This window comes from Hylobates moloch, unplaced genomic scaffold (assembly GCF_009828535.3).
Source record: "Hylobates moloch isolate HMO894 unplaced genomic scaffold, HMol_V3 SCAFFOLD_8, whole genome shotgun sequence".
In the NCBI taxonomy this organism is placed as follows: Eukaryota; Metazoa; Chordata; class Mammalia; order Primates; family Hylobatidae; genus Hylobates; species Hylobates moloch.
Window position 1 is genome coordinate 7,956,691 of NW_026652283.1, and position 24,397 is coordinate 7,981,087.

The following is a 24,397-nucleotide window of genomic DNA, read 5'->3' on the forward strand; positions in this document are numbered from 1 at the left end:
TAAATGAATGGGCTATTACTGGATACATACCCAGAGAAATATAAATCTTTCTACCATGAAGACACATGCACATGAATGTTCATTGCAGCACTATTCACAATAGCAAAAACATGGAATCAATCTAAATGTGAGTTAATAATAGATTGGATAGAGAAAATGTGATACATAGATACCATGGAATACTATGCAGCCATAAAAAAGAAGATGATGTCTTTTGTGGGAACATCGACAGAACTGGAGACCATCATCCTTGGCAAACACAGGAACAGAAAACCAAATACTGCATGTTCTCACTTATAAGTGGGAGCTAAATGATGAGAACTCATAAACACAAAGAAGGGAATAACAGACACTGGAGTCTACTTGAGGGCGGAAGGTAGGAGGAGGGAGAGGAGCAGAAAAAAACCATATTGGGCACTGGGCTTAATACCTGGGTGATGAAATAATCTGTACAACAAACCTCCATGACATGAATTTGCCTATATAAAAAGCCTTTGACATGTACCCCTGAAACCTAAAATAAAAGTTAAAAAATAATGGGTGGGCTTGAGACAGGAAAGTGTGGAGATGAATGTGCGCTTAGAATAATTTGACTACTGGACTTGGGTCCTAGCTGAGCAATAGATACAAAATCTGGTGAGATCCATTCAGTCAATTGAAAATAAGGCAGAGCAAAGGAAGCCCCAGGGATGGGTGGACTTGGTTACAGCCTGTTTGGAGCTGATGGCTGGCATGCCCTTCCCTAAGAAGGTGCAGTGGAGGCCTGTAGCCAGAAAGGCCACACCAGTATTCTGAGCAGGAATAAGTGCCATGACTTGAAGAAGCTTCTTACTCATTATATAGGGGAGTACAGAGACGATATATGCTTGGGCAGGAGATAAGAACGGTATGAAACCAAGGAGAGAAGACAGACTTGTCAGAAGCTAGAAAGAAGAGGACCTGCTACAGAGCCCGGATTCAGGTGATTGTTGGAAGGCACCTTCCAAAATCCTCTTCTTTGCTAGACTCTGTCTTGGCTCCGTGTCCCTGTACTTTCATACAAATACTCAAAATTGAGGCAAATGTAGCAAAAGGTAGTGAATTGCTTTGTGAATTCTGGGAAGAGGACCTGAGACTACTGTAGAGAGAAGATGCACTTCAGCCAGTAACATGAATTATAACATTTAAAACTACTGATTTTTATTTATATCAGAGTAACAAATACTTATGAAGTCCTTTGAAGTTCACCGCACAAATTTCTCCTGTGGGGCGGTGGGTGTGGCCATGTTCTTGTTCTTCCTTCTTTATACATTTAAGTTGTGCCTTCTGTTCTTAAAGAGATTTTCATTTGTTCAAAAGATTTATTCCTACCATTTCACAAATCCGAAAATAATTGAGGAAACAGGTTACATCATTCCAATTTTGCCTTGGGTTTGAAGAGTCCCTCATGGTGGCACAGTCCTCCAGGGTAGCTATGTTGTTGGGCTCCCCTACATCCCAGAAGCTGAAAAAGAATGACATACGAGACTTAAAATCCCAGCAAAAAGAGGCAAAGTAACCTAATATACTAGGCAAATTACATTTGTGTTGTTTAACCTCACAACAATTTTGCGAGGTAGGTTTTTTTTTTTTTTTTTGAGACGGAGTCTGGCTCTTTCGCCCAGGCTGGAGTGCAGTGGCGCGATCTCGGCTCACTGCAGGCTCCGCCCCCCGGGGTTCACGCCATTCTCCTGCCTCAGCTCTCGCGTAGCTGGGACTACAGGCGTCCGCCACCGCGCCCGGCTAATTTTTTTTTGTATTTTTAGTAGAGACGGGGTTTCACCGTGTTAGCCAGGATGGTCTCGATCTCCTGACCTCGTGATCCGCCCGCCTCGGCCTCCCAAAGTGCTGGGATTACAGGCGTGAGCCACCGCGCCCGGCCTCGCGAGGTAGGTATTATAATGTCCATTTTATTGAAGAAGAAAAGGAACCTCAGGAAAGCTGAACTATTTGTCTGAGTCACAGTTTGTGAGTACTGAAGCTGAACCGGATCTTTCTGACTTTCTATTCTGTCCTGTTCCTTTGTTCCTTTTCTATTCTGTCCTGTTCCTTAGCTACAGAATGAGAAGTTATGGGGAAGATTGATATTCTGATAGATTTGTTTTCTTCACACTCATATCTCATATCGGCGTGGCTCTCTTTATTCTGCACAGAGTGTGTACTAACTTAGGTGCACCCTGCAGTGGTGTTACAGTGTGGTAGTGAAGCAGCATTTCTAACGTGTCAGAGTATCTGTGTTGTACTCTTAGAACTGCTCATTAGCCAAGTCACTTAACTCCTCTGTGTTTTAGTTTCCTCAAATGCTAAATAAAGATTAATAATACTGATACACTCCAAGAAAGTGTAATTTAGGTAAAATGAAATAATAAATGAGAAAAAAACTTAAAAATGCTATGCTCTATCAGGAAGAATACCTAATGGATGCTGGACTTCATATCCGGGTCATGGGATGATTTGTGCAGCAAACCACCACGGCACACGTTTACCTATGTAACCTGCACATCCTGCACATGTACTCTGGAACTTAAAATAAAAGTTGAAGAAAAGAAAAAAGAAAAAAATACTTACTCCCTAACAAATCATGAGAATCAACATATATAGCAAAACATTTTATATATCAATTAACCAATCTAACAAAAAAAGCATATCCACAATAAAAAATGCTATGTTCTAATGATGTGAGGCTATTATTAAGGAGAAAAGAGACATTATCAAGAGATTCTCATTTTTCACTGCATAAGAACTTGCTGGCTTTCTCAACTTACTATTTTTTTCCTCATTTCCTTCAGTTTTGGGGAATAAGACTCTTAATTCCACCTCTTGTCTCCTTTGCATTCTCAGTGAATGATTCTTCAGTTCCTTTTCATTTATTATTTCCCCTTTATTCTTGAGACAATCCCAGGAAAGGAGAGAAGTGGGTGCTTGTACTTCTCCTTCATCTTTTCTACCTTAGCTCTTCTCTTTCCTGCATTTAGTACCACCAATAATGGACCTGATCTATTGCAGGTAACAGAAGGAGGTTTCAAGAACTCCTCTCAATAGGAGGGTAATTACCTCAGAGACTTTGTCAAAGGTGTGCCATCCACCCACTGCCACTGATCCTCGACAACCTGGTCTGACAGTCCAATAAAAAACTCTCTCATTTTAGGTTTCTTGTAGGAAAGGAATTCCTATGGAAGATACAAAATAAAAAGAGATCAGTTATTTCAGTTTTGAATAAACGTTGCTGGTAATTGTTATTAAAAGAGGTAAGAATCTGGATGAGATCCTGGCACTTTGGGAGGCCGAGGCAGGTGGATCACCTGAGGTCAGGAGTTTGAGACCAGCTTGACCAACACGGCGAAACCCTGTCTCTACTAAAAGTATAAAAAAATTTGCCAGGCATGGTGGCGGGTGCCTGTAGTCCCAGCTACTTGGGAGGCTGAGGCAGGAGAATTGCTTGAATCTGGGAGGCAGAGGTTGCAGTTAGCCGAGATTGTGCCACTGCACTCCAGCCTGGGCAACACAGCGAGACTCTGTCTCAAAAAATAAAAAAGAATCTGGATGCGAAATAACAGATAAATGAAACTGTAAGATCATGAGGATTATCTACTGTTTTTTTTTGTGGTAAAATATACATAACATAAAATTAAACTGACAAAAAATAACCTTCAACAGAAAAGGAGATCCTCAATAATTCTTTCAAAGTTTATCTACTGTTATTGGTGGCCAAATTTATTGAATATCTCTAGCGTAAAATATAATTAATCACAGCTTAAAGAAAACGGACAATATTTGCTTCCCTTCTTTCATATAATATGTTCATAAACATAATGATTCGTCTAAAATTAACACTTCCAACCCTCTTTTTTCCCCTTGCCTAACTAAAGGAACTCCACATGGAAATTTCCTTTTTCTTAGGTTCTTCCAGGAAGGAAAATAAATTAAGGTAGGCAGTGACTTTACTGAAATAGTAAGAACAGCATGCATGTTAGTACATTCATTAACAATAGTCGTTGGGGGTCAAGCAGTGTGCATATGTATGAAAAGAGAGGTGGACCATGTGAGGAATATTACACTGGCATCAGAGGACTCCAGCTACCTGCTCCTCCTGTGAGTTGATAATCACCAGGTGAGCCCCCATGGCTGAGCAGTTCTTTAAACTTAACGCCCAGGAAATGGTGTCAGTAGAAAAGAAGTAGCAGCTGGATTGAAAATATTCCCAGTTCAATGGACAACAATTCTTGACTGAACCTAGGATGAGAGATGTTTCAGTGAGTGTCCCAGGTGAACCGAATAAGAAAACCCAAAGCTTCATCTGGCCGCCTGGAGTCCTCATTTAAGTCAGAAGCCTTGGAATCACTTGTTCATACCCCACATCTTAGTATCTAAGACTTTAGATAATTCCAATGTCAAGAAACATAAACAGAATTTTTTTGGTCTTTTGAACATAATTCTGATTCTCTGGATGTCAGTGCCGGGAAATGCAACTATATATGCAAACTATCTTAGTTATGCTATTGATATAGAACCTTATTATCTGTTCTTAGACTACTAATGTCAGAGAAATTTATGCATTTTATTTGGGTGACCCCCAAAGAGCCATCTCTTATGTTACCTAAACAATGTATCCTCAATCAAATCTCCATACTGTAGTATATAGATGGGTTAGATTTCTTAGAATTACAGAACTTTTGCCTTTGAGGTCTATTATAAATAATTCTTCTAACTTCTCTCAATTTAATGGTGAGAAAATTATAGCTCAGAGAAGGAAGTCACTTTTTTAGTGTCATGTAGCATTTTGCTAAGACTTGCAACAGGATGACGTAGAAGAGCATAGAGAGTATATTTGTGAGATAGTTATAAATTCTCTACTCCATACGTTTTTTCTCCTTCATCTCATTTTGGAAGTAGGTGAATGAAAAAAAAAGTACACTCCCGGGAATGATACCTTCCACTTCCGGATTTACTCTGCAGACATATACCTCAAAGTTATTCTAAAAGTTTACTATAATGTCCCCAAGACCTTCTGCCCCAATGCTAATTGCAGCTCCAAATTTCTAGGATTTTACATTTTGCTGTTGGAAAATAAGACCTAATCCAACTATATTTCAGCTGTCCCAAAGTCAATCTAGAAGCCAAAAAATGTTGCTATGTAAATTTTGGTGTTCACCTTTGGGACTATTTTACCTGATCCATAATTGTAGCAGGAGAGCTCTGTGAAATTCTCACGTAGCTGAAACTTTTTCTCATCACATGTTTGAAAGATGCGATATGTCACTGTAAACGAAAGGGCATAATGTTTGTTAGTCTTATTTTGGTTAAAAAAATCAGTTCCCTCAGTTTTGTATTTATAACAAAAGTGCCAATAATTATCATGTTTTTTCTTACAATCTGCTTTTTCTTACGACCCAGAGAAAATAGATATGCTTGCACTACCTCTTATGCCAAGTCCAGCTCTCTCTACCCTTCCTTCCAAAAGTAATTAGTCATATCTCTGGTGCCGACCAGTAGTTCAAGATCTAAGGCAGAATCTCCTAGAGAAGGTTACACTAATGACAGAGGCTGAAAGAGGAGGACTCAGGACTGCCAAGGAAGTGAAAAATGTCTATCATGAAAAGTAAGTCACAGGCGATTAAAATTCGGAAACAGTTTCCTGCTTGTTGAGGTTTCTGGTTTGAGAAATAACCAAGAGATTAATAGAAAAAAAAAAGAGTGAAATAGAAAGACCTTTTGAGGGAATAGAGAATCTACAGGCAGCATGGAAGAGTTTTCTCCTAATATGCACCAGGAAGAATTAAATTGAATTTGACCTTCAGAACCCACCAACACATCTGGTGATGAAACAGGCACTGAGAAATAGGATGGGGACCCCAGCAACAGTCCATAAGAACATTTGGGAAGAGAAGCATCCTCTCTCTGTAGAAAGAAAGACACAAACATGACCAATCTTCCCTAAGCAAGGTACAAAAGAGATAGAAGAGATTCTTATTCATCCTTACTTATTTCCTTCTACTTCCATTGTTTGCATTGAGTAATTCCCAAATTTCAGCATGCTTCAGAATCACTTGGAGGGCTTATTGAAACACAGATTGCTGACCCTTACCCCCAGAGTTAGCAATTCAGCAGAGCTTGTATGGAACCAACAAGTTCCCAGGGGCTACTGCTGCTGCTGGTCTGAGGACCACACGTTTAGCACCCCTGCAGTAAGACTCTGACTCATGAACTCAAATATACAATTTTTCCTTTCTAAGTCTCTCAGTTAATTTTTTTTTTTCAATATTTTCTAAGGCCCCCTTCTTTCTTTTCTTTTCTTTTCCTTTTTCTCGTCTTTGCTTTTCTTGTCTTTCTCCTGATCTTTTTTTTTCTGTGTCTCACTTTTCAAGCTCTTTGTAAATTAGGTAAAATATTAATAGTCATCCAGTAGTTCCTCTCTTCCTCCCATTACACATTTTACAAAGAGAGTTCCAGAGAAGTGAAGTGTCTTGCCAAAAGGGACACAACGTATTGCAGAAAGGGTGGAAACAGTGTGATATCTCTCCCTTAACTAAAGTCCAGCAGGCTTTCTGGTATAAGAAATAGTCTTTCAATCTCTCTCTCTCTCTTCCTCTGTCCCCCCACCTTTTTTTTTTTTAACTTCAGTGAATACTTTTCTATTGTCCTGTCTTTCACCATATTTGTCACTTGTTCCAGAAAGAGATCTGTGGAAGAAAAGGAAGAGTTGCAAATTTTACCTGTGCATTGTGATTCAGATGATTTAGATGAATTCATTTTTCCTCTGTCTTTGGTTTTTTGTTTCTCTCTCTCTCTCTCTCTCTCTTTTCTCTCCCTCCCTGTCTTTCTTTCTCCTCAGGGGTGTTTTGTTGGTAAGATTCAGGGAGAATGAATCTTGAAAGATAAACACTTTGTCTTTTAGGAGGTTCATCTCCGATAGATGTAGAATATTACCTTGTTCTGTGGCTATGCATTAAGTCAGGATTTCCTTTCTTGCATAAGGAGGACGAGGAAGTTTACTGGACAGCATGTCAGTTCTCTTCACTCCATGTATCAACAAAATGAGGAAATTGTGAAATGATAAGTATCAACACAAATAGGCTGACCATGGGGAAATAGGAGAGTTTTTTAAAAATGTTGTTTCGTTTTGTTGGACCAAATGTCTCTAGTTTCTTCAAGGCATAACTCATCCCCCAGTTTTTCCTTGACAATATGGAGCTCGCCTCTGCATTCTCAATTTCACTTTGGATCTGTACCATCCACATATTTGGTAACTGAAAAGAAGACTTAGACAACATAGCCAGATACTTGGGAGGCTGAGGCAGGAGAATAGCTTGATCCTGGGAGGCAGAGGTTGCAGTGAGCCAAAATTGCACCACTGCACTCCAGCCTGGGCGACAGAGCGAGACTCTGTCTCAAAAAAAAAAAAAAAAAAGATTTTAATGCTTCTCTGGGAGAATAGTTAGATATGTGCCTTCTCCTTACTTAAAGATACTTAAGAATAAGATCACACTGGTCTCAGTCGATTTAAGTTCACGAGTCAGGAGGCATACGTATGATGTACATGACTTGGTAATCCCCACATCCAGTGACTCACGAATTTTCCATGTGTGAGAAAATATTCTTGTTCTCAAAGGGACTTTTTATTATTTCAATGTACTGGTCAATTTCCTCTGCATTCTCTGTTTTATAGTAATACAAATTTTAAAATATCTTTAAATTATATATGTATATATTATAGAATATACCCATATTTAATATGTGTATTCTCAGCAAATGGCTTTTGATCAGTAGAAAAAGAGAAACTATTTAGTGGATGAGCTATATGAATTATAAAATGATTAACATAATTACCACAGTTCATCTTTTATTAATTACAATGAACCAGCAACCATCAATATTACTAAACAATTGTATGTTAATTTGTATCAATATACAATTAAACAGAAATCAATAAATTAATAATTTTTCCAGCCAAAATTTTTTTATGTCTTTTGTTTCATTGATTTTCCCCAAATTATACAAGTAATATGTTTTATGATTAATAATATGAAAAGCATGTGACAAGTAAAAGCCTTCCTAACTATACTTAGTGCATTCTTCTAAAGTTGACCATGCTTAATGATTTCTTTTTTTGGGGGGGAGGATTAATTTTTATTTATTTTTATTTATTTACTTTTTATTATACTTTAAGTTTTAGGGTACATGTGCACAACTTGCAGGTTTGTTACATATGCATACATGTGGCATGTTGGCTTGCTGCACCCATTAACTCCTCATTTACATTAGGTATATCTCCTAGTGCTATCCCTCTCCCCTCCCCCGACCCCACCATAGGCCCCGGTGTGTGATGTTCCCCTTCCTGTGTCCAAGTGTTCTCATTGTTCAATTCCCACCTATGAGTGAGAACATGCGGTGTTTGGTTTTTTGTCCTTGCGATAGTTTGCTGAGAATGATGGTTTCCAACTTCATCCATGTCCCTACAAAGGACATGAACTCATCATTTTTTATGGCTGCATAGTATTCCATGTGTGCCACATTTTCTTAATCTAGTCTATTGTTGTTGGACATTTGGGTTGGTTCCAAGTCTTTGCTATTGTGAATAGTGCTGCAATAAACATACGTGTGCATGTGTCTTTATAGCAGCATGATTTATAATCCTTTTGGTATATACCCAGTAATGGGATGGCTGGGTCAAACGGTATTTTCCATGTGTGAGAAAATATTCTTGTTCTAGATCCCTGAGGAATCGCCACACTGACTTCCACAATGGTTGAACTAGTTTACAGTCCCACCAACAGTGTAAAAGTGTTCCTATTTCTCCACATCCTCTCCAGCACCTGTTGTTTCCTGACTTTTTAATGATCATCATTCTAATTGGTGTGAGATGGTATCTCATTGTGGTTTTGATTTGCATTTCTCTGATGGCCAGTGATGATGAGCATTTTTTCATGTGTCTTTTTGCTGCATAAATGTCTTCTTTTGAGAAGTGTCTGTTCATATCCTTCGCCCACTTGTTGATGGGGTCGTTTGTTTTTTTCTTGTAAATTTATTTGAGTTATTTGTAGATTCTGGATATTGGCCCTTTGTCAGATGAGTAGATTGCAAAAATTTTCTCCCATTCTGTAGGTTGCCTGTTCACTCTGATGGTACTTTCTTTTGCTGTGCAGAAGCTCTTTAGTTTAACTAGATCCCATTTGTCAATTCTGGCTTTTGTTGCCATTGCTTTTTGTGTTTTAGACATGAAGTCCTTGCCCATGCCTGAATGGTATTGCCTAGGTTTTCTTCTAGGGTTTTTATGGTTTTAGGTGTAACATGTAAGTCTTTAATCCATCTTCAATTAATTTTTGTATAAGATGTAAGGAAGGGATCCAGTTTCAACTTTCTACATATGGCTAGCCAGTTTTCCCAGCACCATTTATTAAATAGGGAATCCTTTCCCTATTTTGTGTTTTTGTCAGGTTTGTCAAAGATCAGATGGTTGTAGATATGTGGCATTATTTCTGAGGGCTCTGTTCTGTTCCATTGGTCTATATCTCTGTTTTGGTACCAGTACCATGCTGTTTTGGTTACTGTAGCCTTGTAGTATAGTTTGAAGTCAGGTAGCATGATGCCTCCAGCTTTGTTCTTTTGGCTTAGGATTGACTTGGCAATGCGGGCTCTTTTTTGGTTCCATATGAACTTTAAAGTATTTTTTTCCAATTCTGTGAAGAAAGTCATTGGTAGCTTGATGGGGATGGCCTTGCATCTATAAATTACCTTGGGCAGTATGGCCATTTTCACAATATTGATTCTTCCTACTCATGAGCATGAAATGTTCTTATTTGTTTGTATCCTCTTTTATTTCATTGAGCAGTGGTTTGTAGTTCTCCTTGAAGAGGTCCTTCACATCCCTTGTAAGTTGGATTCCTAGGTATTTTATTCTCTTTGGAGCAATTGTGAATGGGAGTTCACTCATGATTTGGCTCTTTGCTTGTCTGTTATTGGTGCATCAGAATGCTTGTGATTTTTGCACATTGATTTTGTATCCTGAGACTTTGCTGAAGTTGCTTATCAGCTTGAGGAGATTTTGGGCTGAGACGATGGGGTTTTCTAGATATACAATCATGTCATCTGCAAACAGGGACAATCTGACTTCCTCTTTTCCTAATCGAATACCCTTTATTTCCTTCTCGTGCCTGATTGCCCTGGTCAGAACTTCCAACACTATGTTGAATAGGAGTGGTGAGAGAGGGCATCCCTGTCTTGTGCCAGTTTTCAAAGGGAATGCTTCCAGTTTTTGCCCATTCAGTATGATATTGGCTGTGGGTTTGTCATAGATAGCTCTTATTATTTTGAGATACGTCTCATCAATACCTAATTTATTGAGAGTTTTCAGCATGAAGGGTGTTGAATTTTGTCAAAGGCCTTTTCTGCATCTATTGAGATAATCATGTGGTTTTTGTCGTTGGTTCTGTTTATGTGCTGGATTACATTTACTGATTTGCGTATGTTGAACCAGCCTTGCATCCCAGGGATGAAGCCCACTTGATCATGGTGGATAAGCTTTTTGATGTGCTGCTGGATTTGGTTTGCCAGTATTTTATTGAGGATTTTTGCATTGATGTTCATCAGGGATATTGGTCTAAAATTCTCTTTCTTTGTTGTGTCTCTGCCAGGCTTTGGTATCAGGATGCTACTGGCTTCATAAAATGAGTTAGGGAGGATTCCCTCTTTTTCTATTGACTGGAAGTTTCAGAAGGAATGGTACCAGCTCCTCCTTGTACCTCTGGTAGAATTCGGCTGTGAATCCGTGTGGTCCTGGACTTTTTTTGGTTGGTAAGCTATTAATTATTGCCTCAATTTCAGAGTCTGTTATTGGTCTATTCAGAGATTCAACTTCTTCCTGGTTTAGTCTTGGGAGAGTGTATGTGTCCAGAAATTTATCCATTTCTTCTAGATTTTCAAGTTTATTTGCGTAGAGGTGTTTATAGTACTCTCTGATGGTAGTTTGTAGTTCTGTGGGATCGGTGGTGATATCCCCTTTATCATTTTTTATTGCATCTATTTGATTCTTCTCTCTTTTCTTCTTTATTAGTCTTGCTAGTGGTCTATCAATTTTGTTGATCTTTTCAAAAAATCAGCTCCTGGATTCATTGATTTTTTGAAGGGTTTTTTGTGTCTCTATCTCCTTCAGCTCTGCTCTTATCTTAGTTATTTCTTGCCTTCTCCTAGCTTTAGAATGTGTTTGCTCTTGCTTCTCTAGTTCTTTTAATTGTGATGTTAGGGTGCCAATTTTAGATCTTTCCTGCTTTCTCTTGTGGGCATTTAGTGCTATAAATTTCCCTCTACACGTTGCTTTAAATGTGCCCCAGAGATTCTGGTATGTTGTGTCTTTGTTCTCATTGGTTTCAAAGAACATCTTTATTTCTGCCTTCATTTCGTTATGTACCCAGTATTCATTCAGGAGCAGGTTGTTCAGTTTCCATGTAGTTGAGTGGTTTTGAGTGAGTTTCTTAATCCTGAGTTCTAGTTTGATTGCCCTGTGGTCTGAGAGACAGTTTGTTATAATTTCTGTTATTTTACATTTGCTGAGGAGTGCTTTGCTTCCAACTATGTGGTCAATTTTTGAATAAGTGTGATGTGGTGCTGAGAAGAATGTATATTCTGTTGATTTGGGGTGGAGAGTTCTGTAGATGTCTATTAGGTCTGCTTGGTGCAGAGCTGAGTTCAATTCCTGGATATCCTTGTTAACTTTCTGTCTCGTTGATCTGTCTAATGTTGACAGTGGGGTGTTAAAGTCTCCCATTATTAATGTGTGGGAGTCTAAGTCTCTTTGTAGATCTCTAAGGACTTGCTTTATGGATCTGGGTGCTCCTGTATTGGGTGCATATATATTTAGGATAGTTAGCTCTTCTTGTTGAATTGATCCCTTTACCATTATGTAATGGCCTTCTTTGTCTCTTTTGATCTTTGTCGGTTTAAAGTCTGTTTTGTCAGAGACTAGGATTGCAACCCCTGTCTTTTTTTGTTTTCCATTTGCTTGGTAGATCTTCCTCCATCCCTTTATTTTGAGCCTATGTGTGTCTCTGCACGTGAGATGGGTCTCCTGAATACAGCACGCTGATCAGTCTTGACTCTTTATCCAATTTGCCAGTCTGTGTCTTTTAATTGGAGCATTTAGCCCACTTACATTTAAGGTTAATATTGTTATGTGTGAATTTGATGCTGTCATTATGATGTTAGCTGGTTATTTTGCCCGTTAGTTGATGCGGTTTCTTCCTAGCATTGATGGTCTTCACAATTTGGCATGTTTTTGCAGTGGCTGGTACTGGTTGTTCCTTCCCATGTTTAGTGCTTCCTTCAGGAGCTCTTGCAGGGCAGGTCTGGTGGTGACAAAATCTCTCAGCATTTGCTTGTCTGTAAAGGATTTTATTTCTCTTTCACTTATGAAGCTTAGTTTGGCTGGATATGAAATTCTGGGTTGAAAATTCTTTTCTTTAAGAATGTTGAATATTGGCCCCCACTCTCTTCTGGCTTGTAGAGTTTCTGCTGAGAGACCAGCTGTTAGTCTGATTGGCTTCCCTTTGTGGGTAACTCGACCTTTCTCTCTGGCTGCTCTTAACATTTTTTCCTTCATTTCAACTTTGGTGAATCTGACAATTATGTTTCTTGGAGTTGCTCTTCTCGAGGAATATCTTTGTGGTGTTCTCTGTATTTCTTGAATTTCAATGTTAGCCTGCCTTGCTAGGTTGGGGAAGTTCTCCTGGATAATATCCTGAAGAGTGTTTTCCAACTTGGTTCCATTCTCCCCATCACTTTCAGGTAAACCAATCAGACATAGATTTGGTCTTTTCACATAGTCCCATATTTCTTAGAGGCTTTGTTCATTTCTTTTTATTCTTTTTTCTCTAAACTTCTCTTCTCGCTTCATTTCATTCATTTGATCTTCAATCACTGTTACCCTTTCTTCCAGTTGATCGAATCAGCTACTGAAGCTTGTGCATTCGTCACGTAGTTCTCGTGCCACAGTTTTCAGCTCCATCAGGTCTTTTAAGGAGTTCTCTACACTGTTTATTCTAGTTAGCCATTTGTCTAATCTTTTTTCAAGGTTTTAGCTTCTTTGCAATGGGTTCGAACTTCCTCCTTTAGCTCGGAGAAGTTTGATCGTCTGAAGCCTTCTTCTCTCAACTTGTCAAAGTTATTCTCTGTCCAGCTTTGTTCCGTTGCTGGCGAGGAACTTCATTCCTTTGGAAGGGGAGAGGCGCTCTGATTTTTAGAATTTTCAGCTTTTATGCTCTGTTTTTTCCCCATCTTTGTGGTTTTGTCCAACTTTGGTCTTTGATGATGGTGACATACAGATGGGGTTTTGGTGTGGGTGTCCTTTCTGTTTGTTAGTTTTCCTTCTAACAGTCAGGACCCTCAGCTGCAGGTCTGTTGGAGTTTGCTGGAGGTCCACTCCAGACCCTGTTTGCCTGGGTATCAGCAGCAGAGGCTGCAGAACAGCGAATATTGCTGAACAGCAAATGTTGCTGCCTGATCATTCCTCTGGAAGCTTCGTCTCAGAGGGGTACCTGGCTGGGTGAGGTGTCAGTCTACCCCTACTGGCGGGTGCCTCCCAGTTAGGCTACTCAGGGGTCAGGGACCCACTTAAGGAGGCAGTCTGTCCGTTCTCAGATCTCAGACTCTGTGCTGGGAGAACCACTACTGTCTTCCAAGCTGTCATACAGGGACATTTAAGTCTGCAGAGGTTTCTGCTGTCTTTTGTTCGGCTATGCCCTAACCCCAGAGGTGGAGTCTACAGAGGCAGGCAGGCCTCCTTGAGCTGCAGTGGGCTCCACCCAGTTCGAGCTTCCCAGCCACTTTGTTTACCTACTCAAGCCTCAGCAATGGCAGACGTCCCTCCCCCAGCCTCACTGCCGCCTTGCAGTTTGATCTCAGACTGCTGTGCTAGCAATGAGCGAGGCTCCGTGGGCATGGGACCCTCCGAGCCAGGTGCAGGATATAATCTCCTGGTGTGCCATTTGCTAAGACTGTTGGAAAAACGCAGTATTAGGGTGGGAGTGACCCGATTTTCCAAGTGCCATCCGTCACCACTTCCCTTGGCTAGGAAAGGGAATTCCCTGACCCCTTGCACTTCCCAGGTGAAGCAATGCCTCGCCTTGCTTCGGCTCATGCTCAGTGGGCTGCACCCACTGTCCTGCCCCCACTCTCTGACAAGCCCCAGTGAGATGAACCCGGTACCTCAGTTGGAAATGCAGAAATCACCCGTCTTCTGCGTCGCTCACTCTGAGAGCTGTAGGCTGGAGCTGTTTCTATTTGGCCATCTTCGAGATGTTTAACTTTCTAAATTCTTTTATAAATCTTTTCCCATTCAATGCTTGTGCCATTCCTATGAGGTGGCAATTATATATATTTTATAAATATGGAAATTGAATTATATTTATTAAGAATGCTCAACTGGATAATGACAGAAATTTTAACAAGAGTCTTAATGTCTAGGCTGCTTGGTCAGCACATCACTATCACCTAGCTTGACATACTCAAAAGTCAGATTTGAATACAAAAAGTCTTGACTTTACAACAGTTCTTTGTTTTTCCATTTCCCCTCTGTTGTGGCAATTAACAGTACTACTTCCAATTATTTTTTATAAAAAACTTCTTTTATAGCAGAAACTTTTTTTCCAGAACCTTATCACATTCTAACATTTAAAAATACAGTTTAATTTCACTGGGTGTGAGAACAATATTCTCAAATCCCTATAATAGGATTCATCCTTCCTTTGTCCACAAATTGTTTCAAAGACTCTGGACAAATTGTAAAGCAGGTAACTTTTTCCTTTTTCCTCCTTTCAGTCCCTCTTATTTATTTTTTGAGATGCCTAGTTACTTTGTGATGTCCTGACTTCTTTTATAATCAAAATGATCACCGTTGTACCTTTCCCAACTACACTTTCTTCATGAAAGTTAATTTTCTAACAGTAAACTTGTAGCCCTTTGGACTCTGAGAATGCATGAATGTCTGCTGGAACTTATATTTTGAAGGACTGGGAAAAAACGGACTGTCTCATTTAACAGTTTTGTTTTTTTCAAAGAGAAAGAGAATTTGTGTTTTTATCAATCTGTGCTTCCAGAATGGTTCAACTGAAATAGTATCTGAAAATATTTTTCTGTTTGAAATAAATTTACCAGTCAGTAAAGATGAATAGTTTAGTCTAAAAAGTATTTGCCTAGTTTTGTTTTTGTTTTTGTCTTCTACAGGATTGACCCTATTTTTGACTGAATTTACAAAATGAGTCCATGGCTTTGGCTTGGTGAGTCCAAGTTTTTAGCCTTTAACTTTTACTTTGTGACCGTTTGACTTTATTCAGCATCAACCTCCAGGCAGCAATTTGAAACTTTAGGCATCGCCCAGACAAGACTTGCCGCTTGGGAGAAGAGGCTGGAATTCCCACTCACAACTCTCCCTGGGCCTCCTACTTGCCAGAGGCAGCTGCCTCCCTCTAGGGGTCTGGCACATTCCAAACATGCTTGTCATCCACTGTCTCCATTCTAATTGAGGGCAGGTGCAGAGCCTCACGACAGTAACTTCTTAAAGACTATAATTTTTGTCTGAAGTTGAAGGGAAGAAAAAAAAGAGAGTAAAGTTAATGAAGTAATTAAAAGTTTTCACCAAGAACAGTGGAAGTCACAGACCCCGTAGGAAGCAGCGGCTCTTGCATCCGTTTTCAATAGTGCTATAAATTCTCAGAGGAGGCCATTCCTAGGTACAATTATGAAATTGCTGATGTGTGCTTTAGCAGTAAACATTACTTTGTCACTGTTCCCTGTTTGTTAGAAACTTGGATGGAGACTTTGTTTCTGTTCGATGCCTTTCTAATGCCTCATAGATGCGCAGCCCCTGCCTTTTGGGGCAACACTCCCTGGTCCAGTCCTCCACATCACTGTAAGAGCCTTTAAATCAGAACCTACTGGTTGCATGTTCTGTTCCTTCCTGGCCTACATCCACTGACTAAGCTCAGGTGTCCTTCACTGTTACAGACACACAAAGTTATGTATGCCCCATTTACTACAGGACCTCAAAAGGCCAAAACAAAATTGCAGAAATGTCAGCCACACCAATAGGTTGGTAGAATGTAAGGATTTCTCTAGTGAAACCTGCTATGGCACAAACTAACTCATATTCCTTTAGCTGAAGGCTGCTCCCCTTACACAGGGTGTTTCTCTCTCCCCACGTGCTCTGAACTGGATATAAACTGACTTGCAGTAACTGATTTTCTACGAACCTGTAGACATTTCTGCTTCTAAAGAGATATTCCTATGAATAAAAGACTGAAAGTAAAATAAATATGAATCATGTGTAATGTGTCATCATTTATTGCTTCTTTTTTATGAAATATACTGTTACTGAGACTTCTAATTATGTTTCTTTCCACAAACCACTGCAATTCTGGGTGCAGGGAAATGATTTATTAAACTGGGGAGAACTGAAAGAGAGCTTTACCAGGATATAGGTTTCTCTTTGGAAAAAAACAACAATATTTATTAAAAAGACACACAGAGATTTTTCTTGTACCTTTCAATGTTCTTTTCATGAAAGCTCAAAGTGTAAATGTAAAAAAGAAGTATCTTTATAGCACCTTGAGACTGTGTGATAGAGTGTGAATTTAGTGAAGAAGCATGCCTGGAGAAAGAAAAGAAAATGAATTTTAAAATATGAGATAAGACACAATAAAGTAAAAAAATGCACTTATCCTTTTCATAAATTGAGTTGAAAGCAACAATAAATAAAGTCATGAAAACTAAATTATTTTGTAAGCCTTGTTAATAGCCAGATGTGCAGATGTAAGTAACCTAATATTTGAGTTCATATTTTTTCTTAGGAAAGTATTACTAGTCTTATTTTACAGATTAAGAAATTGAAGCTTAGAGAAATTAGATTATTTGACTAATATCACAGACTTTGTTGGAATTGCCCAGATTCCTCTCAGGTAACCTTATTTCTTTCCTTCCTTCTCAGCTGTCTATAGTGGAACATAGGGTAAGTGACTTTGTCTTTTGGGGAGTTAGGGTTTTTCACACAGAAAATGAATCTTCAGATATGTTATTCTAAATTCCCTCCAAGCCAAACATTTTATAATTGTATTAAATATCCCTTTATAGAGAAATGACTCCACTTGCCATTAATAGAAATAATCCTATTTCTAAATGGGATGGTCATCTATTCAACTGGCAGCTGAGGGGCTAACACAGAAACCCAGATGCCAGAGAAATATTACTCAAGCAGGAATCAGTAAGCACTGACATAGAACTTCCTTCCTTCCTTCCTTCCTTCCTTCCTTCCTTCCTTCCTTCCTTCCTAGATGCTATGGAGAGCTTGGTATGAAATGATGCTCTTTACTTATAAATGGCGCATGCAGAAAAGAACCTGGCAATAGGTATATAAGCAATGTTAGTTTCCTCTTCCTTGGGTTCTTATCAGATCAACAGGATGCTGGTGATTACTATGTGAGAAATACAAAAAGAATATTAAGGGTAGCTCAACAATTCACATATAACCAAGGTAGAAAAGATAAGACCTGCTCTAGGTATTCGAGTCTGTACATGATAGAAGCAGAATTTAAATCCGGATTTTCTGCTTTTTTTCAGATATGCTCTCTCTATTATCCTATACTGTAAGGTTCCAAAGAAGTAGTACATATAGTTATGAGGACAAAGAACAAGATTGCCATAGTAAGTTAAGACTTCCTGGAAGAAGCAAGACTTGAACTCGGCCCACAATAAATCATAGGCTTTTGATAGAAGAAGAGCTATTCCACACGGGATAATCTAAGGTAAGATCCTTAGTGACCTGGAGGAAAATAGACCCAGTGAGGAGACAGGCATATGAAAATAGCATCTAGGCTAAAGAAATCAAGGGTAGGAATGATGAAATGTCAACAATTCCTTCTTCCTCCCTGCAGTACCCACATAGGTGTCCTTCCTCCCTCACACTGAAAGCTAATGTAAGTTCATTCATGGACAAAGGCCCTTTCTCTTAGGTCACAGAACTTACAACCAACTCATTCTCCTTATCCTGTATCTTTTCCAAACCATTTAAAACTACATTCAAAATGTACATATTAAACATACCTTCTATTTGACAGTCTAAGCCCCAAGTGGATGCTAAACACTTTCACACATTATCTCATTTACCATCCTTCACAAAATCTCTATGAAGCAGGCATTTAATTTCCATTTTTAAAATAAGGAAATTCAGATTCTTTAGAGACTTCCTAAGTCTTTTGCTATCATTAAAGTTTATATATTCTAATTACAAGTCTTATAATAAATTGTAGCTAGTGTTAAGAAACATTTAAATTTAGGAATTTGATCTTTAAGGACAGAAGATAGTAAAGCTATTGAAGTATCCTAGATACAGGGGATCAGTAATATCAGAAGAAAGGGACAGAACTTATTTCCCTCCCTCCTTAGCTATTAGCAGCTTCCTACCTGAGATTCAGCTGTTAAAATAGTGAGTTGTGAATAGCTCATAACATTTCCTGAGTTTGGCGTGTGTATAACATTGGAGATATCTTTTAGACTGTATGAGAAGTATGTTAATTAATTTAGATATATTAGTTTGAAAAGAGTTAAACATGAACATCTAAACCAGCCAACATATTCTAGCAAGACTTGACATTTCCATGCTATCAAAAATTGCTAGAGGTGAAAAATACATGCAGGCTAAATCACCCCGGGAAGGCTTTGTGGAAGATGTGCAGATTGAACTAGGCAGTTCTAGAGTGGTGTAAGGATGAGGTCAGAGAGAAAATGGGACAACATGAGACCAGCTACAGGGCCAGAGAGAGACTGAACCCAGCCCCTCACATTCAGACTAAGACAATGTTAGAGCAAAATCGAGTCCAGGGTAACTGCCTTAAATTGCCTTGGGGAATGATCAGCATATCTACATTAGGATATGAGCCTGTAGCATCTTGGCTGAGTCGGATTAAAGAGCCCAAAACAGAATATATATATTTTTTCTGTTTTTTTAATGGGTGCACATGAATATACACACAAAAATTATACATTTATGCTTTTATTACAGTTTTAAATAATGTTAACCTGAATAACTTCATGAATATAGATGTATTGTTCTTAAAATTTTATATATATATATATATATATTTTTTTTTTTTTTTTTTTGAGACTGGGTTTCACTCTGTCACTCAAGCTGGAGTGCAGTGGCACAATCATAGCTCACTGCAGCCTCCAACTCCAGGGTCCGAGCGATCTTCCTGCCTCAGCCTCACGAGTAACTAAAATTACAGGAGCACCACCATGGCCACCTAACTTAGAATTTCTTGTAGAGATGAAATCTCATCATTTTTTAAATAATTGATTTTAAATTTATTTCATTAGATTGTCTACTTTTGTAGGTTACAAAATGAACCTACTTTTGGAGAATGAATAAAATATAAAATATTTGTTATTTATCTGGGTGGTCTTTTATTATTTCCTTTTGTTTTTTCTAAATCTTGATGGTCTTATTTTTACAAATAGAGTAAATAAATACAAATAGAGTAAATAAGACACCTTCTTAACAAGGTATCTTTAGCTATCAAGTTCTGGCTGAAAAGTGTTAATAAGATACATATTTTGGTCTCACAAGTATTAGCAAGAGAAACAGAAAAGAAAATACCTTGGACAACATGGGTTAAATGGACATGATGTAGAACAAAACATATCAATCCAATGAACAGTTCCATACCTTTATTAATTATAGGGAAAGAATACAGTTTTTGAGTATATTTTAGTGATGAAAATCAAGGACAAGACTTCCATATCTGGTTATGATAGACTAACGAGATCAGATTTACCCTCATACCTTACCCGAATTAACAACCTGACAAAACAAATAAAAACAACAGTTTTTGGACATTAGACAGCATAGGGCAGTGTTCCCTGAAAGAAGAGAAACAGATGAGGTGAGTCCTGTGATCACCCCTATTTACTGTCTGGTTGGAGGTTCCAGGTGGCGGCATGGAAAGAAAGAATCAAAACAGGGCCCTGCAGTCTCCCTAAGACAGAACTGAGCATTCAGAGTACAAGGCAGACAGAGTTCACAGAGCAGGCAGCAGAGAGATATTGTACACAGGGAAAGCTCTGAAGATCCACAGAAGATTGACCTCAAATCCTCAGCTGAGTACTGATCAGCACATGTGTGTGAAAAAACTACCTATAGACAGGGTGAAATTCATCAGGATCCATCAGAGCTTGCAGAACAGTTTTCGGATATCACGCAGGGCAAGGAATGGGTCATGTTTCCAATAGCTAGAATGAAGAAACCTCATTATTCACAGGAAACTGGGTAAAGTACTCAGAAATGCACTGCCTCAATGGTGGGGACAAATTAGCTCTAGAATAAGGGCTACTCTGTTCTCATCTGACAAAGCTTTAAAAGAGCCTTAAAAAGATCAAGCTGTTTCCAAGTAACTTAACTGAATCTCAAACAAAGGTCAGAATTATTTAAAGAAATACAAAAAAAACTCAACGTTTAAGAGTACAAAATTTAAAATGTCTTGCATCCAATAAAAATTTACGAGGCGTACAAAGTAACAGGTACATACAATCCATAATAAGGAAAAAAATTAATAGAAGTGGACCCAGAAATGACACAGATTATAGAATTAGTAGACAGACACTGAAACAAAAATTCTCTATTACATATGTTCAAAAAGATAAAATAAAAACATGTAAATAAGGTATACAAAAAATATAAGACATTAATTTTTAGGGATGAAAAATACAATGTGTGAGATGAACAATACACTGAATAAGGTTATCAGGAGATTAGATTGGACACTACAGAAGGAGAGATTAGTGAAATTGAAGGCACAGCAACAGAAACTATCCAAGTTTAATGTTAGAGGTATTTCCTCCAGTTACCGGACATGCAATCCCAAATTCAGTATGAGTATCTCTCTTGACTACCCGGTCAACACCTATTATTATCCACCCAGAGCTGTGAGTAATGGGCCAATGCAATCCCTCTGCTATCTATGGGATCCTCAAATCCTCCTGGTTTGTGGCCCATGGACATTTTTAGGTCTGATATTCCTGTTAACATGTAGAACAATTGTATAACATTTTGAGCTTCTGAAGGTAATAATGACATACATGCTTTTTCTGCCCATTGTTTCATTAGCTGCTTGAGTGCCTTCTTGGCAACTCATTTTGTGTACCTAGGAAACCTCTTCCAAAGAGTTAGCAAGGACATCTGCTTTTTGATCCCAGTGTTCTTGAGAATTTGCAAGGGAGTCCTTTTGATGGGCGTCAACAAGCGCCACTTTAATTTTCCCCTCTCAAGTATACAAAGTTTTCTGCTGAGGCAGAAGAATCGCTTGAGTCCAGGAGGCGGAGGTTGCAGTGAGCCGAGATGGCACCACTGCACTCCAGCCTGGGTGACAAAGCTAGACTCCATCTCAAAAAAAAAAAAGAAAAGAAACTTTGAGAAGTTGTCGGCCAGGCACAGTGGCTCACTCTTGTAATCCCGGAGGATTGCTTGAATCTAGAAGTTCCAGACCAGCCTTGGAAGGATCACTTGAGCCTGAGAATTGGAGACCACTAGCCTGGACAATGTAGTGAGACTCTGTCTCCGCAAAAAAATTTTTAAAAATTAGCCGACTATGGTGGTGTATGCCTGTAGTTTCAGCTACTTGAGATCCTGAGGCGAGAGGATCAATTGAGCCCCAGAGTTTGAGGCTGCAGTGATCCCTGATCACGCCACTGTACTCCAGACTGGATGACAGAACAAACCCTGTCTCAAAATAAATAAATAAATGAATAATAAATAAATAAATACACTTATTCATCTCCATCTCCAGCTACTTGGGGTGGGGATAGTGAGTTGACAAGATAAATAGAGCAGATTTTGTTTGTTTGTTTCTTTGTTTGAGACAGAGCCTTGCTCTGTCGTCCAGGCTGGAGTCCAGTGGTGCAATCTCAGCTCACTGCAACCTCTGCCTGCTGGGTTCAAGCGATTCTCCTGCTTCAGCCTCCAGAGTAGCTGGGATTACAGGCACGTGCCCAGCTAATTTTTGCATTTTTAGTAAAGATGGAGTTTCACCATATTGGCCAGGCTGGTCTCAAACTCCTAACCTCAAGTGATCCACCTGCCTTGGCCTCCCAAAGTGCTGAGATTACTGCGCCTGGCCTAGAGCAGATTTACTATACTGTAGAGTTAGAAGAGCCCATTTGGGATTTTGGTTATAAGTTTATAGTGGTCATAGTTTGTATTTTTTTTTAAGAGATGGATCTCACTCTGTTGCCCAGGGTGGAGTGCAGTGATGCAATCATAGCTCACTGCAGTCTCAACCCCTTGAGGGATACTCTTGCCTCAGCTCCCAAGTAGATGGGGCCGCAGGCATGAACCTGGCTAATTTTTTGTTGTTGTTGTTGTCCAGGCTGGTCTCAAACTCCTATCCTCAAGCAATTCTCCTGTCTTGGCTTCCCAAAGTGTTAGGATTGCAGGAGTGAGCCTATAGTGGTTATAATTTTATAGTCTCTGATCTATTGTGTGACTGTCTCTAGTGCTCAGCTGCTCAGGTGCAGGCATGGAGAATGCTGATGGTTAGGGCTAACCAGGTGTAGAATTTTGGCAGGTGGAATCAATGAAAAGACTGACAGGAAAGCAGCTTCAGGTAGGAAGGAGTCTCTGAGCTGGATAAGAAGGAAAATGGAGAAAGGTGGGTTGGGAAACGCCAGAAAGGTAATGAACCAGCCATCTTGATAAGGTCAACAAATAAGTGGAGTGTGTGTGCTTAAACATACAAGCTAAAGAATAGTATGTTATTAGAGGCTGGGCATGGTGTCTCACACTTGTAATCCCAACACTTTGGGAGGCTGAGGCGGGCAGATCACGAGGTCAGGAGTTCAAGACCATCCTGGCTAACATGGTGAAACTCCGTCTCTACTAAAAATACAAAAAATTAGCCGGGCACAATGGCACACACCTGTAATCCCAGCTACTCGGGAGGCTGAGGTACGAGAATCACTTGAACCCAGGAAGTGGAGGTTGCAGTGAGCCAAGATCATGCCACTGCACGCCAGCCTGGGAAACAGAGCAAGACTCCGTCTCAAAAACAAAACAAAACAAAACAAAAAAAGTATGTTATTGTCAGACACAGGATGGGTCAACTATTTTGAAAGCAAAGTAGTTACAATTGTTAACAATGCAAGTGTGTGACCAAGGGAGTCCCAGCTGAGGTAGAGGAGAAACACAGAAATGAGGAGGCCGAGTAACTAAAAGGTAAGCCCCATCATTGGTCTTCTGTTACAGAATTTTTTTGTGTTCTACATGTTTCTTCTATCAGATGAACTTTAGAATAATTTTGTGGGGTTCCTAAGATCTATTAGAATTTTCAAACTGTCACTAATGGAACTTTAAAAACCAGATGAAAAAGATCATCTTCCCTCTATTCTCCAGGTATGTGTTACTCACATGTGTCCTTTTCTATTGTTTTGTTGTTTTTTTTTTTGAGAGAGAGTCTTGCTGTCGCCCAGGCTGGAGTGCAGTGGTGCGATCACAGTTCACTGTGGCCTCGACCTCCTGGGCTCAAGTGATCCTCCCACCTCAGCCTCCTGAGTAGCTAGGACCACAGGAGTGCATCACCACACCCAGCTAATTTAAAAAAAATTTATTTTTAGAGAGAGGGTCTCCTCCATGTTGTCCAGAATGTTCTCAAACTCCTGGGCTCAAGCAATCCGCCTGCGTCAGCCTCCCAGAGTGCTGGGATTACAGGGGTGAGCCACTGTGCCTGGCACATGTGTTCTTTTCTTCTCTGCCAAGTTTCTCAAAAATAATAGTGTATACTCTTTAGTCTATGTCCTTATCTTCTCCTCCTCACTCCTTTGGAAATCCTTTGCTAAGGACACTCATGGGTTCTTTTCTATCATTATCCTCCTTTACCTATTTGTAGCATCCACATGTTTGACCACACTATTCTTCTTTTCTTTATTTCATTTTATTTTTTGAGATAGAGTTTCACTCTTGTCGCCCAGGCTGGAATGCAATAGCGTGATCTCAGCTCACTGCAACCTCCGCCTCCTAAGTTCAAAAGATTCTCCTGCCTCAGCCTCCCAAGTAGCTGGGATTACAGGCATGCACCACTATGCCCTGCTAATTTTGTACTTTTAGTAGAGACAGGGTTTCACTATGTTGGCCAGGCTGGTCTTGAATTCCTAACCTCAGGTGATCCGCCTGCCTTGACCTCCCAAAGTGCTGGGATTACAGACATGAGCCACCGCGCCTGGCCCACATTATTCTTAAAACTCCTTGACATGCATAACATATATTGTCCTCTATCTTGTCTTCTTATTTTTCTTCTCTAGGCTTCTTTTACTCTGTCCAGCCCTAAATAGAGATGTTTTACAAGGTTATCAT

At 39.5% G+C, this 24,397-nt stretch overlaps 1 protein-coding gene across 2 annotated transcripts; it reads right to left on the reverse strand.

The window, feature by feature from the left end:
• Positions 1–1,259: 1,259 nt before the first annotated feature.
• Positions 1,260–6,768, reverse strand: CLEC4E (C-type lectin domain family 4 member E). 2 transcript variants are annotated; one of them, XM_032159551.2, is made up of 6 exons: positions 6,732–6,768; positions 5,824–5,916; positions 5,188–5,277; positions 4,100–4,251; positions 3,073–3,188; positions 1,260–1,483 (listed from the first exon to the last, which is right to left on the reverse strand). In XM_032159551.2, exons 1-6 carry the CDS (start codon positions 6,766–6,768, stop codon positions 1,324–1,326), a joined length of 648 nt encoding a protein of 215 aa, XP_032015442.1. In that variant the 3' UTR covers positions 1,260–1,323. The 2 variants fall into 2 exon arrangements, with proteins under 2 accessions (XP_032015442.1, XP_058297941.1); XM_058441958.1 differs by lacking the exon at positions 4,100–4,251 and having other exon boundaries at positions 5,171–5,277.
• Between the last annotated feature and the right edge of the window lie 17,629 nt (positions 6,769–24,397).

Excerpts from the sequence above, each read along its gene's own strand:
- CLEC4E (XM_032159551.2), bottom strand. The coding sequence starts at position 6,768 with ATGAATTCATCTAAATCATCTGAATCACAATGCACAG. Across the intron at positions 4,252-5,187 it reads CTGCTACAATTATGGATCAG|GTTCAGTCAAGAATTGTTGT; the intron begins GTAAAATAGTCC and ends CTCTCATCCTAG. Across the intron at positions 3,189-4,099 it reads TCAACTCACAGGAGGAGCAG|GAATTCCTTTCCTACAAGAA; the intron begins GTAGCTGGAGTC and ends TATCTTCCATAG.